A 16,293-nucleotide genomic window follows, 5' to 3' on the forward strand; every position below is an offset into this window, starting at 1 on the left:
TAGATACAAGCGTGCATTGGGTGAGGGACGAGCTCCCTTTCTGATACTGTTCTGTCATCATCACACTGCCCGCAGTAAAGGCAAACACTGAAACAAAAAACAACCCACACAGAACTTTCTCTCTCGTCGCCATTGTCCGCTCTTCTATAAATATTCTACACATCACATATATTCTTCTGATAATCCTGCCCAAATTACCTTATTCTGGATGGTGACTTAAAGCAGGAGAGATGCAAGGAATGGAAGAAAAGGAAGAGCTTCCTCTAACGGTAAGAGATAAGGCAGCTCTCTGTGTGACACTGCTTGCTGAAAAGCCCGGAGATCAGTGTTTGGGGTTCAAATTCGGGTGACGGGTTCTTTGTGGAATTGAAAACAACAAAGCTGTTAAAAGTAAAATGTAAAGGAACAATTCTAATTAGACTGAGAGATAGATTGGGTCTGCTGATGTCACTCTTGGCTCTTGGTCAGAGGGTTGTGTGTTCAAGCCTCTTGTTCAAGCAACACTTAAGTTCAGAATGTAGACTGGCACTGGTGGGGACCCAGTATTGAGGGAGTGCTGCATTGTCAGAGATGCTACCTTTCAACAACAACAACAAATTACATTTCTATAGCGCCTTTCACGGGATGGATGTCCCAAGGTGCTGGACAGGCAAGCATTTGGACTCAAGCTGGGGGTTGGGATCAGGAGGGGTGGAGGGCAGGGAGGGTAGTGGTAGGAGCGTGACCCAAAGGGTGGTCGAAGAGGAGGGTCTTGAGATGGGCCTTGAAGGAGGCAAGGGACGGGGCGAGGTGAAGGGACTGTGGGACAGAGTTCCAAAGAGTGGGGGCAGAAAGGCTGAACAGCCGGCCACCGATGATCGGGTGGGCAGTGCGGGGGACATGGAGCAGAGTGGAGGGAATGGACAGGTGATGAGATGAAACAAGTTTCAGATGAGATGCTGAGCTGAACTCCTTAAACTCTTGTGGACATTAATGATGCTATTTCAAAGAGCAGGCAGTTCTGGTGCCTTGGTCACAATTCCTCCTCATCTCAGAGAATTATATCTAGCCATTCATCTGCGTCAGCTTGCCTCAGTCGGTAGCACTCTTGCCTCTGAGTCAGAAGGTTGTGTGTTCCATCTGCCTATTCAGGTGGTTGTTGTTAAAGATTCCACAACACAACAACGTGCATTTATATAGCGCCCCTCATGAAGGGTAGCGTACTAGAGCGCTTGAACAGTGGTGGAGCACGATGCCAAACGGTCAAATAGGAAGGTCTTCAGTTGTGACCTAAAGATGGGGAAGGAAGGGGAAATGCGGAGGGATAGAGGAAGAGTGTTCCAGAGGTTCTGGGTGTCAACACTATTCAAAAAGAGAGTGGGGATTCTCTAGGTGTGGTGGGCAATAATTCGCTCAGATACAAAAGAATTGCTCGTTCCTTTCATGGCTGTTTGTGCTGTGCGCAACTGGGCTGCCGTGTTCAGCTACAAATATAGAGTCACTTCACTTCGCAATATATCCTGTGAAGCGCTTTGAGATGTCTCTATGACGTGATAAGTCGCTTTATCAAATGTGAGTATTGTTAATGCAGTATTTGTAATTTTCAAAATAGAAATTGTGATAGTTTGGTGCTCAACACCAACTCACACTAGGTGGCAGTACACCCCTTCAGGTTTGTGGATTTTTTCATCTTTGAGATTGAGATCAATGGAGATGTCACCTTGATTATCTCGGTGTGAACATTTTTTTCCCAGCAAATTCTTGCCTCTGCAATGACCTGTAACCTGTTTTTGTTTAATATTCATTCTCTATGCTCGATCTTCCAAAGAGAGGTGAAATGTACCTTTTTGATGGCCCAAAAAGTAGGAATTTATATAATAATAATCTTTGCATTTGATGTAGCGCCTTATCTCATTGGTAGGGTGTCTCAAAGCGCTTCCTAGGATATACTATAAAATGTAGTGACAGTATTTTGCATCGAGCAATGTCCCACAAACAGTCATGGAGTGAATGACCAATTTTATTTGGGGAATTGTTAGTCAGAACACTGGGATAAACTCCCTTCTCTTTTCGAGTAGTGCCTTGAGATCTTTAACATCCACCTTGATGAACCTAAGCTTAATTTCTATGAGGCTATGAGTCTCATCTGAAGGACAGCATCTGCGACAATACAACAATCCCCAGCAATACATTGGATTAACAGCATAGACTATATGAATTCCAAGACCCATCGTGGGGCCTGAATCTACAACCTTCTGACTCAGAAGTGAGAGTACTACCAACTGAGTTGACCCAATGGGCTCAGAGGATAGCACTCGCTCTACCTTTCCTAGTCCTGCCAGCAATCTAAGCTTCACAGTGGCTGCCCATCATAAAAAGATAAGCATCCCCTCACTGTTTGTATTGGCTTTTAGGTGTCAGCATGGCTTGGGATTGGGATTCTATCATGATAATGAATAGAAGTGGACATAATAGATAACTGAACATAGAAAGCCAGTTTTGTGCACCTACAAAGTCACAAGGTTACTAGGATTGTGACTTACTTTGTAAGTTCACACACATGCACAACTGAATTTTTTTCTTTTGCCGGTTGCATGAAGCAAAGTGTTTACAATGTCAGTCTACATTGTAGGGTTGGATACGACACTATACCAAATGCAAGGATTATTTATTATTATTTATCATAATACTGGTTCACAACATACATCATAGTGACAGTTGAACCTTATTGACAGATGTTGCCAGCACACAAACACAAAGAGAGAGGTTTATTTACAAAGAGAAATGGAGAGATTTATTTGAATCGAGCAAATCCCCTCCCAGAAACGTTGGTTGAAGCAGAATCTGGGATAGCTTTTAAAAAGGGAATTAGATAAACATTTGATAAAAATATTAAAAGGGGAAAGGGCAAGGGAGTGGGACAAAATGGTTGCATTTCAGGGAGAACACCAGAGATTATTTATTTAATAAGAGGGTAATTAATGATTAGAATCAGGTTACCAGGAAGGGTGGCTGAGGCCAGGACACTCGGATTCATTTGAGAAACTGCTTGATGCTGTGATGGGTTGACGTTGAGGTGGAAGGATGAAATCAAATGGGCTTCTTCATCTAAACTGATCTGTGGCAATGGACCGAACAGCCTCCTTCTGTGCTGAAAAATCTATCATTCTATCCTTGTCATTCCTTTGAGCTCCTTCTCTAATAGAGCTAATGAAAGGGTTTGTTTGTAACAAGAGATATGCAATAGCAAGATTATATTTAAGAATGTTGAAAGCAGCAATAAAGTACAAAAAAAAACTTTGTCATTTGCATAATAAAACTTAAAAACTGCCACCATCACTCCCACCTTGAAAAAACCCTCCCTTGATGCGTCGCAGCTATCAAGCTACCGGCCCATCGCCAACCTTTCTGTCCAAGGTCCTGGAACGAGTTGTCGCCTCCCAGCTGCGCTCTTTCCTCTCCACCCATTCACTATTCGAACCCCTTCAGTCGGGTTTCCGTGCTGCCCATAGCACAGAAACTGCCCTGGTCAAGGTCACCAATGACATCCTGACCATCTGTGACCAGGGCTCCCTCTGCCTCCTCGTCCTCCTCGACCTATCGGCAGGATTCGATACGGTCGACTATGCTATCCTCCTCCACCGCTTGTCCTCCCACCTCAACCTTCAAGGCACTGTCCTTGATTGGTTTAGGTCGTACCTCTCCCACCGTCTTCACTATGTTTCCACGAATGGTTTTTCCTCCGGCCCCCGCACTATCTTGTGCGGTGTCCCTCAGGGTTCTGTCCTTGGTCCCCTCCTCTTCACCCTCTATATGCTCCCCCTGTGGTGACATCATCCGCAGACATGGGGTTAACTTCCACATGTATGTGGATGACACCCAACTCTACCTTTCCTCCTCTACTCTCAACTCCACGACCACCGATGTCCTGACAGCTGCCTGTCCGACATCGAGTCCTGGACGAGAGACAACTTTCTTCAGCTCAACGTGCGCAAAACTGAGGCCCTCCTGATTGGCTCGCGTCAGCGCCTCCGCACCTCAGGTGCTGACAGCATCAGCATCCAAGGCTGCACTCTCCACCTCTCAAAGCCAGTCAGGAACCTCGGGGTTCTGTTCGACCCTGAGCTGTCTTTTCTCCCTCATATCCGCACCACAACTGGCACCGCCTTCCATCACCTCCGGAATATCGCCAGACTATGGCACTACCTCACCCCTCACGCTGCTGAAACTCTGGTCCACGCCTTTATCAGCTCAAGGCTGGACTATGGGAACTCTCTCCTCGCCGGCCTTCCCGGCACCTCCCTCCACAAACTGCAGGTCATTCAGAACTCTGCATCTCATGTACTGTCCCGCACCAGACACCGCGACCACATCACTCCCACCCTCGCTCGCCTCCACTGGCTCCCCATCCCCCAGAGGATCGATTTCAAGATCCTCATCCTCACCTACAAGGCCATTCACGGCCTCGCTCCCTCCTACCTCTCTGACCTACTATCCCCCTACCTACCTGCCCGTACCCTCCGTTCCTCTGGCTCCGGTCTGCTCCACATCCCCCGCCCCAACCGCCCTACCATCGGTGGCCGGGCCTTCAGCCTCTCAGCCCCTAGGCTTTGGAACTCTATCCCCCAGTGCCTTCGCCGCCTCCTCCCTTTCCTCCTTCAAGGCCGGTCTCAAGACCTTTCTCTTTGACCGAGCCTTCAGCTCCCCTCTCGACTCTCTACCCCCTCCTCGCCCCCTCCCTTCCCTCCCCTCACCCTGACCATTTCTCCCCTGCTCGGGTCCTGACCCAACTAGACAGCGCCTTGGGATGTCCTCCCGACGTGAAAGGCGCTCTATAAATGGAATCTTGTTGTTGTTGTAATGGCCTTCCTCCCGGATTAAATTTCACTTTAAGACCTACCTCTTCGAGTACTTTTATGGTCGTCTTCCTCTCCCCTTCCTTGCTCGATGTCCAACACTGCGCAATGCTCCGAGGCACTATCCTACGTAAAGAGTGCTGTACAATGGTAAGTTGTTGTCATTGTTGTATTAATTGTTATTAACCCCAATGGTACTAGGGTTAATAAACATGATTTGCATTTCTCAACAGCATCTAAATAATAATTATTTATAATAAATAATTATATTGAACATTTTGGGAACATTACATTCAGTGGCAGACAAAGTGGCCTTTAAAAGTTGCCAGTTTACAAGAATGGATGAGGGTGGAATCTTTATTACTTCTTCAGCTTTCATTTCATAGAAGTATAATTAATAATTTCATTAAATAGCTGACATTTATTAATGGGCGAACAAGGCAGCGTGTGGAAGAAAACAAGTTCTGGTTCAGACTCACTGCTAATAAAGTTAGCCTTGTTAGCCTCGAAAGCTTTAGCAGTAAGTTTCACATTGGGGTAAAAAATGCCTTGTGCCAGTGTGATAATTCAGTGCATTTTTCATCCCATTGATTTGTGTTAGTTTGATTCGGTTGGAAGTGCTCTTGCCTCTGGGTCAAAAAGGCTCTCGGTTTAAGCCTTTCATTGGACATTTTGCTCACAATCCAGTCTGATGCTCCCATGTAAGCATTCAGGAGAAGAGCTGCAGTTAGAGGTGTTATCCTTGCGGTGACGGGTCAGGACACCATTTTCCGCAATTCAATGGAGAAGGACATTTCTCCTGCTGTTCTGGCCGGTATTTAATGCATTAGTCATTGTGTTTGTGGAAGCTAATTTGCACGCAACAAAAGTTGGCTGTTGTGCTTTGTCTACAAATAAACACTTGACAACAACTCCCTGTGATGCACTTGGAATATTTCAATGTTGTAATAAATATATAAATAATAAATGAATAATTAATGAAATTTGTCACAGTGCCTTTTACTTTAGGAGGGCATTCTAAAACCCTCCACAGGATTTACTGTGAAGTGGAATTAATGTTTTTTATGTGGGCAAACGTGGCAGTCAATTAGTGTACAGCAATACAACAATGTCCCGCAAACAACTATGAATTGAACGACCAACTTACAATATCAGCCTGTGTGTCAGCCTGGCTCCATTGATAGTCCTCCCTGAGTCAGAAGGTTATGGCTTCAATCCACATCACGACTTGGAACTCATTTCGTCTAAGCTGACACTCCAGCACTGTCACTATCTCCCTCTATCAAGATCAGTTTCAAGTCGCTTTGACTGCACTTTTCGTCATTTTCTCCCACTCAAACTCCCTCGGTCCACACCCCCAGCTCAGGTGTCAAACTATCAAGCATCTTGGGACGTTCTCCTGATGTGAAAGGCATTATATACATGTAAGTTTGTATTGTCTAATAATAAGCACACAATCCCATCAGTTATTCACCACTTCAGTTGTCATTTGAACAGTGAAGCCGAGAAATAGTCACTCTACACTTGACAACAATTTTCCTGTGAAGCGCTTTGAAATGTTTCAGTGTCAGACACTCATGAAGTGAATGACCAATGTTACATGAGGATTGTTGGCCTGGACACCACTAGGAAAAACTTCATTTTCTTTTTGAATAGTGTTGTGGGTTCTGATACAGTGCTGCGGGAATGTTGCAGAGTTGGAGGTACTGTGCCTCAGATGAGATGTAAAACCGAGGTCCTGTCTTGTTCAGGTGGATGTTAAAAGATCCCACAGCACTATCTGAAAAGAGAAGGAAGTTTGTCCTGGTGTCTTGGCCAACAATCTCCCAAATAAAATTGGTCACTTATTCATGACTGTTTATGGGGCATTGTTGTGAGTAATTTCACCCTTACTACCAGAAGCTGTGGTTGAAGGAAAAACTATTAAAATGTTTAAGAAGGAAACTTGGCGCATACATGTGGAAAAGCGAAACAATTGGGAGGATGTCCCAGGAGCAGGACAAAGTTTTGGACCTGAACTGGGGGTCGGGATCGGGGAGGGTGGAGGGCAGTGGGGAAATCGGAATGATCGAAGGCACGGTCGAAGAGGAGGATCTTGAGATGGGTCTTGAAGGAGGCAATAATAATAAGAATAATAAACCTTTCATTTGATATAGCGCTTTTCACGTCTTCTAGATATCCCAAAGCGCTTCACAGAATATACTGTAAAGTGAATTGACTGTATATTTGTGGGCGAACGCTTCAGCCAATTGCGCACAGCAACAGTCGTAGATTGAAAATGACCAATTTATTATTGGTTTTGGTTTTGGAGGGATTATTATTAGGCGTGTGGAGTAAGGAAACTTGCCCAAGGTTTCGCCCTGCCTGGAATTGAACTCAGGTCTCTCGCTTGAGCTACAGGAGGGAGGGGATGAGGCGGAGGGACTGGGGGATGGTGTTCCAGAGGGTGGGGGCCAAGAGGCAAAAGCCCCCCCCCACCGCAAATAGTGGGGCGAGCAAGGCAGGGGACCTCGCCTGCTGAGTGGAGGGAACGAGCAGGACGGCAGGAGGTTAGGAGATTGCAGAGGTAGGGGGGGAACAAGTCCATGGAGGGCTTTGAAGGTGAGGACCAGGATCTTGAACAGTATCCTTTGAGTGATGGGAAGTCAGTGGATTCAGGAGAGGTTGGGGGTGATAGGGTCACCGAGCCTAGTGCAGGAGTGGACACAGGCTGCAGAAGTTCTGGATGATCTGCAGCCTATGGAGGGAGGAGTTGCGGAGGCCTACAAGCGAGGAGTTTGCATAATCGAGCCTCGATGTAATGAAGGCGTGTATGAGGGTTTCGGCGGCCTGCGGTTTGAGACAGCGGCGGAGCCGGGCGATGTTGCGGAGGTGGGGGAAGGCAGAGCGGGTCATGGCACAGATATGGGGGTAGAAAGGATAGTTTAGAAGGGAATAGATAGAATAGAGGGGTATAAGAGAGGAGAAGAGTGGAGGCTTACGTGGAGGACAAACAGTGTCACGGCTAGTTACGTCGAATGGCCTATTTCTTTGCCGAATCAATGTAAAAATTTGGATACTGAAATGTCCTGCAGCACTGAGAGAAGTCCATTGGAACGCCAGCAGGTGGCACTATTGGAGCGGTCAGATGCAGACGTTTTGGACAAATTCCACCTTGCTCTAGTTTTATTCTATTTACATAGCTCTGTTATTAAATGCTTTTTATAACGCAGATTCACTTAATAAGGGTGAAACCTTGGGCAAGTTTCCTTACTCCACACGCCTGATAATAATCCCTCCAAAAGCGAAAAATAATAAATGGGTCACTTCAATCCACGACTGTTTGTGGGACACTGCTGTGCGCAATTGGCTCCCGTGCTTCGTCCACAAATATACAGTCAATTACTTTACAGTATATTCTGTGAAGCGCTTTGAGACGTCTAAAAGACGTGAAAAGCGCTATATCAAATGCAAGGACTATTATTATTATTATTATTATTGTGTTGTGGGCCTTATTCAGTGCTCACTTCCCACATGACGACCAGCTTTCATTGCTAAAAAGGCTGACTTCTGGGTCAGTAGATCACTGTTGATGTCACTTCCGGCCTTGTTGCTCATGTATAAAGTAGGAAGTGATCAAAACCACAACCTGACGACCTGGAAGTCAGCAATTTTTCTTTTAGTTGTGGGTAAAAAATGCTAGAAGTCACCCAGCGAACAATCCAATTGGTTGTGTGCATGTGTGGTGACACCAGCTATCACACCTTGTTATTGCACCTTGTTATACCTTGTGGGATGGCATTGCATGGATCTCAACCACCTCTCGCCAACCTGCGCCTAATACTTGTCGGAATTATAGTCAGCAGGGTGCCTCCTTCATGGGAGAGAGTACGCATTCCATTCCAGACACAGGGAAGTTTTTTTGAGTTGGTGACATACATATGTGGAACTCCTCACATTTGGTTTGGATGTTCTTAAGCACAGTGATGGGTTTCCGCATGTGTCAAACACCTGGCTGACCAAAAATAAAATGCCTGTTGCATTTGCCCACGATATCAGACTCTGCACTTGATAATGATTGTTGCAAAGCTGTTTAAGATGTTTGGCTGATTAGGGGCACTGTAGCAAAATGCGATTTCTTTCTTTGGTTTGTGTTAATGGATTCCCTTTAATAATTAATAACGTGCTGCAATGCTTTATTGATAGGAAGAGCGTGATGGGAAGGATGAAATGGATGGCAGTGGGATATCCGGCTTCAGAAGAAAAAGGGGGATCAAAGTTAGTGGGAAATACATGGCACCTCTGGAATGGGAAAGAGTCAACAAAAACTACCAGTCAAGCTCTGTTCGTCATTCTAACCTTCACAGACCATACCATTCAATAGTCATGTGGCCACAGCCTCACAAATCAATCCACCACGCAGTGAGAGATGTGCAGGGAGAAGATGGGAAAAGGAACCAGCAGGAAGAAGAGAATCCATGGAAAGAAGAGAAATTTGTGGGAAACGTAGTGTCAGAAAAAGGCCTGAGACAAGACACTGGAGAAGACAATAACCAAGGGAAGAAACAGGATATAGTTGTTTCGGGGGCTGCGATTTCCAAAGAGACTTTGGAAGAGTTAAAAACCCTTCTGAAGCAGAGCCCGCTGATCACCAGCAGACAGAGGGAGAGCAGCAAGCCCAGCGCTCCACATGTTCAAAAAGCAGAGGGGAAGCCCACAGAGGGGGCCGACAGACACCCCGCTCCCCCGACAGCACGTCCCGAGGACTCCCTGTGTTCAACCACCCGACAGCAGAGAGTGGGGTCTCTCTGGGATCAGCAGCCAAGACGTGCGTTAGCTGCCCTGAATGTGGAGAAACCAGAAATTATCAAAGCCAAACCATTGGGCTTAAAGGCATCGACGTTCCACAGCCCTGGTGATGCCGGGCTAGCGGGAAACCACGCACCCTCCTGGAGTTCAAACTTAGCCGGTTAGTACTCGACCCAAGTCCTCGTCATTTCCCTTACGCCAAGAAGGCTCTTGACCCACCTGATCTCATCCCTTCAGAACACCTACCCTCCAGTTTGCCCTCCCCCACCTTCCCCTATTACAGCATAAGCTGCTTTTTAGATGAGTCGCAGTATCCTGGCCTCAACACCCTTCCTGCATCACCAAACGACGATGGATTCCATTCAATTACATGGTATTATATGGAGTGATAGAGCAGGGAAACATACCGTTAAGTCCAACAAGCCTGTGCCAGTGTTTTTATTCTCCACCCTTCCTATTCTCCTCACCTATAACCCTCTGTTCCCTTCTCCCTCGTGTATATATTCCTTTCCCCTACATGTATCCAATTGGAACTTTATATTTAAAATAATGAAACTATTTAAAGTTAAATAGAGGCCTCTTCCCCTGGTAGAGGGATGTATTGAAAAGGAGATGCAATGTTATAATCGCAAGGGAATTAGAACTGTCAGGAAGCACAACTTCACACATGTGGAAAAATGTGGAAGGAACACTGCCCCAGAAAGCTGTAGAAGCGGAATGAATAGGAATGTTTAAAAGAGAGAGAGGGAGAGAGAGAGAGAGGATACTTGGGTATTAGAGGTTTAAGAGAACTCCATGTTTCAACTACACTCTTTGTAAATTATTTTATTTTGGCTGCTGATGGTAAATAATAATAATCCTTGCATCTGATAAAGTACCTTATCATGTCTTCGAGACGTCTCAAAGGACTGAGCATCTACAGCCTTCTGGGATAGAGAATTTCATAAATTCACCTTCTGAGTGAAGAAATATTTCCTCAACTCTGCTCAAAAAGGCTAACCCTTAATTTTAAGAGTGTGACCCCTGGTTACAGATTCTCCACAGGGGAACAGTCTCACACTGTTTATTCTGTCAAGCCACATAAGAATCTTATACATTTCTATAAGATCACACCTAATTCTTCTATATTCTAGAGAATACAGGCCTAGTTTACTCAACTTATCCTCATAGGTCAAGTCCCTCATCCCAGGAACTAACCTAGTGAATCTACGCTGCACCCCCTCTAAGGCGAGTATGCCCTTTTTTAAATAAGGAGACCAAAACTGCACACAATACGCTAGGTGCGGTCTCACCAAGGCCCTATACAGTTGCAGCAAGACTTCCCTACTCTTGTATTCTAACACTTCTGCAATAAATACCAAATTGGCCTTCCTAGTTGCTTGCTGTACTGCATATTAACTTTCTGTGACTAGTGTACAAGGACACCCAAATCCCTCTGAACAGTAACACTATCTAGTCTCTCCCCCTCTAGAAAATAATCTGCTTTTCTGTTTTTATTGCCTGGGTGAATAACTTCACACTTCCCCACATTATATTCCACCTGTCACCTTCTTGCCCACTCACCTAGCCTATCTATATCCCTTTGCAATCTTTTTGTGTTATCCTCAGAACTTACTCGCTCACCTAGCTTAGGATCATCCGCAAATTTATATATTTGAAGTTCTATATCCTCGTCAAGATCATTGATATGGATTGTAAATAGTTGAGGCCCAAGCACTGATCCTTGTGGCAATCCACTAGTCACAACTTGCCAATCTGAGAAGGACCCGTTTATCCTTACTCTGTTTTCTTAGCCACTTGTCGATCCATGCTAATATATTGCCTTTAATTCCATGGGCCCTAATATTGTGTAGCAGCCTTTTATGTGGCACCTTGTCGAATGCCTTCAGAAAATCTAAATACACTACATCTACTCGTTCTCCCTTATCTAACCTGCTAGTTACATCCTCAAAGAACTCTGAAAGATTTGTTAAGCATGACTTCCCTTTTGTAAAGCCATGTTGACTCTGCCTAATCATGTTATGGTCTTCTAACTGCCCCACTATGACGTTCCCTAATTAAGGGTTCTAGAATTTTCTCTACCACCGATGTCAGACTGACTGGTCTACAGTTCCCCATCTTTTCTCTCCCACCCTTCTTAAATAGTGGTGTGACGTTTGCGATCTTCCAATCAATGGGAACCGTTCCAGAATCCAGAGAATTTTGGAAGATGAAAAACAAGGCATCCACTATCTCAGCAGCCACTTCTTTTAAAACCCGAGGATGCAGGCCATCAGGTCCAGGGGATTTGTCATTTTTCAATCCCAACAGTTTGCCCTGAACTAATTCTTTACTGATGTTAATTTTCCTAAGTTGCTCACTAACATTAGCTTCTTGGTTCCCCTCTATTTTTGGTAAGTTTTCAGTCTTCTAACGTGAAGTGCCTGTGTCTGTGTGGGGTAAGACATGATTAAAAAAAAACAAGGAACTAATAACCAAGAATTTTTTTATTAAAGGATCAGGAAAGTGGATTTCCATTAATACAGTTCTTTGATTTTTCTTATTAAGATAATCTACGAGATTTAACCATGAGCAACTATGCAATCCCTTCCTTACCACAATCGAACGCGAATATTGAATATGTGAAGCAGCAAATTGCAAGAGAAGAAATACAGTTTATTCGTTTCGAAGCAACAGATCTCCATGGCATATCGAGGTCAAAGACCATCCCAGCTCGCTTTTTCCAGGTACGTCAGGTTGCTTGCCCCTAACACGCACTGTGAGTGTCCAAAATTCCACCTTGGTCTTAAGATAGTTTTCTTAAAATGTAAAGTTTGTGCAGAATTTTGGAAAATTGTTCATTTCAGTTTCCATTCGGAAACTTATTGTAAGTAGGATTTAAAAAAAAATGAAATACAGAAGAACTGGCTCAGAAATGACATTGAATTTAGGAAATTTCCAATGTTCTGTGTGAGACATGCACTTTTTGTCACTATTCAAAAAACGAGAAGGGAGCTTCTAGTCTCCCGATATAAGTTAGTATAATTTTTAAGATAATGGTCTTCAGGTTAAGAGCAAGTTTAATTTTGGACATCAGAACTTTATAGATTACAGAAAGAAATTAACAACAACATTACATTTGTATAGCGCCTTTCATATCAGGAGGATGTCCCAAGGCGCTGGACAGAGTACAGCATTTCAGACCCGAGCTGGGGTCAGGGAGGGAGAAGGGAGGGGAGGGGAAGTAGGGTGGCATGGTTGAAGAGGAGGGTTTTGAGGCGGGACTTGAAGGAGGCTAAGGAGGGGGTGAGGCGGAGTGACTGGGGGATGGAATTCCAGAGGTTGTGGGGCAGAGTGGCTGAAGGCTCTCCTGCTATTGGTGGGACGGGTGGTTCAGGGGACGTGGAGCAGGCCACAGCCGGCTGAGCAGAGGGAACGGGCGGGTTGGTAGAGGGTTAGGAGGTCGCAGAGGTAGGGTGGAGCGAGGCCATGGAGGGCTTTGTATGTGAGGACCAGGATCTTGAACTGGATCCTCTGAAGGATAGGGAGCCAATGGAGTCGGGTGAGAATGGGGGAGATTGGGTCACGGAGTTTGGTGCGGGAGAGGATACGGGCTGTAGACTTCTGGATTATCTGCAGCTTGTGGAGGGAGGAAATGGGAAGGCTGACAAGCAGGCAGACTCTCATTAAGAGTGAGGGAGGCAAGTGATTCTCCAGGAAGAGTGTGTAGGACGGTGAATGTGGAGTTGTGGGAAAAGGGCACGATATTTAAATAGCCATATAAAATTGAGTCTGGTAGAGAAAGCCAAAAAAAAATGTGGTGGAGAAAGAGAGAATGGTTGGAGCCTAGTCAGCTTCATAACACAATGGTAATTGATAACTGGAATAGGTTGTCAGAATGGGTGGCTGAGGCCAGGAATTATTTAAAAATAAGCTTGATGCAGTGATGAGAGGACTATAGAATGGGTATTCTGGAAGGATGAGATCAGATGGCCCAAAGGGCCTTCTTCATCTGAACCGATCTTGTGATCAAGGATGACTACCAGAGGCTTAAGGTGTAAACGAGGTGCCAAGAGGAGATTCCTCAGTTATGGCGGTCAATTTTTCTGCTCCAAATTTAATTGGTGATGAAAACCCTAATTTTAGATTGTTGAAAGATTCTTTCATCTCTGGCAGAGGGGCCCAAAACAAAACAACAACAACAACAAAATTACATTTGTATAGCGCCTTTCACGTCGGGAGGACGTCCCGAGGCGCGGGACGGACAAGAGTTACGGAGCCGAGCTGGGGGTCGGGGTGTGGGAGGGGGGAGAAGCAGAGAGATCGAAAGCACGGTCGACGAGGAGGGTCCTGATTGAGATGGGTCTTGAAGGTGGCGAGGGAGGGGGGGGGGCGAGACGGAGGGAGTGCGGGGGATGGAGTTCCAGAGGGTGGTGGGGGGGGGGGGTCAGAGTGGCGGAAGGCCCGCCCACCAATGGCGGAGTGGGTGAGGCGGGGGACGTGGAAGAGGACCGAACCCGGGTCCTAAAACTCGCGCGGCGAGCCCACTAATTAATACGCCGCTGGAACGGTTAGCCTCGTTTCACCCACAAAACACCGGTCAATCCACTTGACAGCGTACGCTGGGAAGCGCTTTGAAGTGATCCAACGCAAGGAATGATGATGATGACGATAACGACGACGAGGATGATGATGATAACGATGATGATGATAACGACGACGACGATGATGATGGTTTGATGTGACTGTGATTGCTGTTCTGTTGGCAGGAGAAGGCGTTACACGGTGTCGCCATCCCCCGGAGTTACCTGGAGATGACGACCAGCGTCGAGGACGAGGAGGCGGACCCCCACCACCACCACCACCACCACCATCATCATCGTCAGTATCACGACGACGGTGCTGACATCTTGCTGATCCCTGACCTGTCCACCTTCAGGCCGTTACCGTGGCTTGAGAGGACGGCTCGGGTGCTGTGTGACCAGTGCTGGGTGTCGGGCAGCGCCGTGGCCGCGGCTCCTCGGCAGGTGGCAAAGGTGCAGCTGAGGCAACTGCGGGATTATGGCTTCGCGCTGAGGTCGGCTTTTACTTACGAGTTCTCCCTGCGCGGCGCGGAGGGCGACGCCCGGCCCTCGCAGTCGTGGCTGCAGGAGCTGATGGCCGCCATGTTGCAGGCCGGGGTGGACGTGGAGAGTTTCTCCTCCTCCTCCTCCTCCTCCGATAACTCCTCCACCTCCTCCCGCCGGGGCCCAGACCACGTCGAGATCTCCCTCCGCCCTCAGTTCGGCCTCGCGGCGGCCGACAGCGCCTTCACCTTCAGGTCGGGCGTCAAGGAGGTGGCGGGGAAGCGCCATTACGCCGCCATCTTCTCCTCCTCCTGCGGTTACCATAGGAACGCGGGGTCGCTGTCGCACGCCCTGTGGGACGCCGGCGGCCGGCGGAACCTCTTCTGGTCGGACGCGGGCCGGAAGTGGCCCGGGGACCCTCAGAGCCCGGAGGTGCTGTCCGACACGGGCCGGAAGTGGCTGGCGGGACTGGTGGAGCACGCGGCGGCCCTGCGCTGCCTGACCGCGGCGGCGGCGGCGGCGGCGCCCGGAGCCGACTGCAGGGGTCGCTGCGGCGGGAGCGGCGGCCCGAGCGGCGGCGGCGGGAGGGGCTCGGCGGCCGCGTGCGGCTCCTTCCGCCGGCGCTTCCACGGCGCCTGCGGCCCCCGCGTGGACAACCGCCTGCCCTCGGCCGCCGCCGACCCCTACCTGGTCCTGGCCGCCACCGTGGCCGCCGGGCTGGACGGCCTGAAGCGGGGGCTCAGCCCCGACGCCCAGGGGGACCCCGAGGCCCCGCGGGCCCCCCTCACCACCCGGCAGGCCCTGGAAGCCCTGCAGCGGGATGGCTGCCTGCGGAGCGCCCTGGGCGAGGCCTTCGTGGGCCACTTGGTGGCCACCAGGCGGCGGGAGGCCGAGGCCGAGGCGCGGGTCGACGAGGAGGAAGGGAACGGGTGGTCGGAGGGCGCCATCTAACGGGGGGGGGGGGCGGGAGAGGGGCTGACAACAACAACAACAACCACTTGCATTTAGATCATCATCATCACCACCATCATCATCATCATCATCATCCGGTCGCTTCGGTCCCCCCCCCCCCGACCACGACTGTTTGCGGCGAAAAACCCCCCCCCCAACCCCGACGTAAGGAACCGCCAGCGTCGAGGATTCTCCGGGCGACGGAAGACCCAAACGGCAGCGAAGCCGACGCTTTTGCGTTCAGAACGCCAACAACGAGACGTTGTACCCGCGTCGGGCGCTTCACGTGTGTCCCGGGGCGCTGGACAACGGGGTGTTTTTTTTTTTTTTTGGGGGGGGACCCGAGTTGGGTTCGGGAGGGGTGGAGGGCTGGGGGCGGGCGGGAGGCCGAAGGCACCATCGAAGAGGAAGGTCTTTAGACAGGACCTGGAGGAGGCGAGAGAGGGGGTGAGGTGGAGGGATTGCGGAGCGGAGTCCCAGAGTGTGGGGGCAGAGATGCTGAATGCCCGACGCCGATGGTGAGGACGGTCAGTGTCTGCCGCGCGCGGAGGGAGCAGACGGGCTGCCGTGGGGGTTAGGAGGTTGGAGCAACAACGAATTGTATTTACTACAGCAACACGTTGCGTTAACGGCAGCAGTAACAAATTGCGGTTGCGTCAACAATAATAATTGTT

General features: G+C 48.3%; 1 protein-coding gene across 1 annotated transcript; it reads left to right on the forward strand.

The window, feature by feature from the left end:
* The first annotated feature begins 230 nt into the window (after positions 1-230).
* Positions 231-15,619, forward strand: lgsn (lengsin, lens protein with glutamine synthetase domain). The gene is made up of 4 exons (XM_007894090.2): positions 231-269; positions 9,021-9,783; positions 12,171-12,349; positions 14,372-15,619. Exons 1-4 carry the CDS (start codon positions 231-233, stop codon positions 15,617-15,619), a joined length of 2,229 nt encoding a protein of 742 aa, XP_007892281.2.
* The last annotated feature ends 674 nt before the right edge of the window (positions 15,620-16,293 follow it).

Source organism: Callorhinchus milii, unplaced genomic scaffold (genome assembly GCF_018977255.1).
Source record: "Callorhinchus milii isolate IMCB2004 unplaced genomic scaffold, IMCB_Cmil_1.0 Scaffold3, whole genome shotgun sequence".
Classification (NCBI taxonomy): domain Eukaryota; kingdom Metazoa; phylum Chordata; class Chondrichthyes; order Chimaeriformes; family Callorhinchidae; genus Callorhinchus; species Callorhinchus milii.